The 2,633-nt window shown below is 50.6% G+C and overlaps 1 protein-coding gene across 1 annotated transcript; it reads left to right on the top strand.

Annotated features, from left to right (window-relative positions):
- The first annotated feature begins 950 nt into the window (after positions 1-950).
- On the top strand, positions 951-2,277 carry LOC123049895 (probable xyloglucan endotransglucosylase/hydrolase protein 16). Its single transcript, XM_044472753.1, has 3 exons — positions 951-1,311; positions 1,440-1,639; positions 1,772-2,277. Exons 1-3 carry the CDS (start codon positions 1,021-1,023, stop codon positions 2,169-2,171), a joined length of 891 nt encoding a protein of 296 aa, XP_044328688.1. The 5' UTR covers positions 951-1,020; the 3' UTR covers positions 2,172-2,277.
- Positions 2,278-2,633: the final 356 nt, after the last annotated feature.

Genomic DNA, 2,633 nt, shown 5'->3' with positions numbered 1-2,633 from the left:
CGACGCGATGTAAACCTACTGTAGCTGGCCGAGCATCCCACTTCTTCTGCTCACGAGGACCCCTGGCACGCCTAGCTGTGTACGAGCTAGGAGTCCTCAACCCTTGTACTCTTTTTATCTATCAATGCAATGATATGCCAGCTTGGCATATTGGAGAAAAAAAAAAGACTACAACCTAATTTGCGATGTCTTTAGCACTCCGCTCGATGGAGAGGCATCCTCAGAAACCGTGTGACACGACCAACTAGCTTCACCAGTACGGCTTCTTGCTAAACGTAGTGTCCTTACACTAAACTCCGGCCCGGTTCATTTAGAAAGCAAGTTTCTACCGCCTCTAAGCGTGTTTCCGGAAGTCGTAGTTGTGCGTTCCCCGATGCGGCAATGCCCAATTGGAAATTAACTTGGCGTCGCGTGCGGTGGGCATTGCTTGAACATCTTCGCAAGCCAGCCGTCTAAATCTGTCTCTGGAGCTCCATATACTACCAGTGAAAGTCAAACAGTCCCAGATCGACTATCCCGCGCTCACGGCTCAGTCCCAGATCGGCAGTGCCAGAGACTAATTAAACTATGAGCACTCCACTTAATTCGATTGACAAGTTGCGGATCTGAGTCGAGCTGCATGTGTAGTGTATGCATGATTGAGGTCAGGTCAGCGTGCGTCTGATAAGATATCAGTTTACTGAGATGTAACCAGCCTAGCTAACCTACGGCTTCCATTGCAAGTGCGTCCCACTAGGCAAAGTACATTGTTCAGCTCTCCTTCTAGCAAAGGGACCTCTCGTGCATTGCATGTGACGGGACGGCCGGCCAGCGCTTCCAAACCTAGCAAGCTTCCCAAACCAGCAGCAGGTTCGCCCTCCCTTCGGCCGTGGGCAAGGCTGGCATTCAATCTCTCACGCATTTCCTCATCACTTTCGTCTCCAATTAATATATATACAGAAGCCCCTCTCTCTCTCAAGAGAAAGGCTGGCTAGTTCCTCGGCACTACACAAAGCGGCCGGCAGGGATAGCTAGCTAGCCATGGCGCCAGCATTGCCTTGTAGGCCAAAGCTTCGGCTCCTGTGCGTAGCCTTGGCCTTCCTCCTGGCCGTCGATATAGGCAGGGCGGACATCTACGAGGACATCGAGATCATATGGAGCGCCGACCATACCTACTACTTCATGGACGGCGAGAGCGAGGCGCTGGCGCTCTCGCTGGACTATAACCGGGGCTCCGCCTTCAAGTCCAAGGAAATGTACCATTTCGTCCGCATCGACATCGACATCAAGCTCATCGAAGGCAACTCCGCCGGCACCGTCTGCACTGTCTACGTAAGTACCTCTACAGTTCGTTTTCTTCTGTGAGAAACTGAGAATTGCGTCAGTGCAAATGTGCATGTCTGAAGTTGACCTCTGACGCGGGTGAATATAATTCTGGATGCACGCGTACGTACGTACAGACCATCTCGGAAGGGCCGTGGGAGGTTCACGACGAGATCGACCTGGAATTCCTGGGCAACTCCACCGGCGAGCCTTACACGCTCCACACCAACATCTTCGCCAACGGCGTGGGCGGCCGGGAGCAGCAGTTCAAGCTCTGGTTCGACCCCAGCTCCGAGTACCACACCTACTCCATCGTCTGGAACCCCAAGCGCATCACGTAAGCAAGCTAGTAGACTAGCACATTTCTCGATCTCTCTTCTTACGTACGTACTGTACTACGTACCTAGATGATATATGCATGTCGATCTGAACGTATAGACCTGACCTGATAACCTAATTTGTTTTGTAGGATCGAGGTGGACGGCGTGACGGTCCGGACGTTCGACAACAACGAGGACCAGGGCGTGCCGTTCCCGTCGTACCAGCGGCAGCGCGTGTACGGGAGCCTGTGGAGCGCGGAGGACTGGGCGACGCAGGGCGGGCGCGTCAAGACGGACTGGTCGCTGGCGCCCTTCGTCTCCTACTACCGCAACTACAACGTCACCTGGTGCCAGCCGTCGCCCGGCGTGCTGTGGTGCGGCACCGAGCCCGCCGAGTCCACGCACTTCAACCTCTCCCCCAAGGCGCTGGCCGACCTGCAGTGGGTGCGCGACAACCACTACGTCATCTACGACTACTGCCTCGACAGGAGCAACCGGTACAACGACGCAACCAGGCCCAAGGAGTGCTCGCTCCCGCCCCGCCCGTGAGGATCCTTGGTTTGGGGCGCTGCTATATATCGCTTTAAGCGATCGCGCCAGCTCTCCCCGCTGGTCGTTTATCTGTCCGGATTTTTCACAAAGATTTTTTTTTCAATTTCGGTTGCTTTCGTTTAAATATTTTAGAAAATGTTAATACATTCAGATATGTTCCCGAATATAATAAAATGTTCATGAATTCAAAAAATGTTCACGAATTCAAAAATGTTTCTGAATTTGAAAAATAATGTATGTCAATCAGAATAATGTTCATCAATTCGACAATCATGGTGAATTGAAAAACTGTTCACAAATTCAAATTTTCTTGTAAAATAAAAAATGCTCAGAAATTCAAACGATGTCCTTGAATTCGAAAAATGTTCATGAATTTGAAAATTATTCAAGAATTTAAAAAATGTTCACAAATTCCAAAGATGTCTGCGAATTAGAATAATGTTTACACAAAATGCAAAA

Source organism: Triticum aestivum, chromosome 2D, assembly GCF_018294505.1.
Source record: "Triticum aestivum cultivar Chinese Spring chromosome 2D, IWGSC CS RefSeq v2.1, whole genome shotgun sequence".
Taxonomy (NCBI): domain Eukaryota; kingdom Viridiplantae; phylum Streptophyta; class Magnoliopsida; order Poales; family Poaceae; genus Triticum; species Triticum aestivum.
The sequence above is the reverse complement of the archived record's forward strand: the minus strand, read 5'-3'. Positions and strand labels throughout refer to the sequence as shown.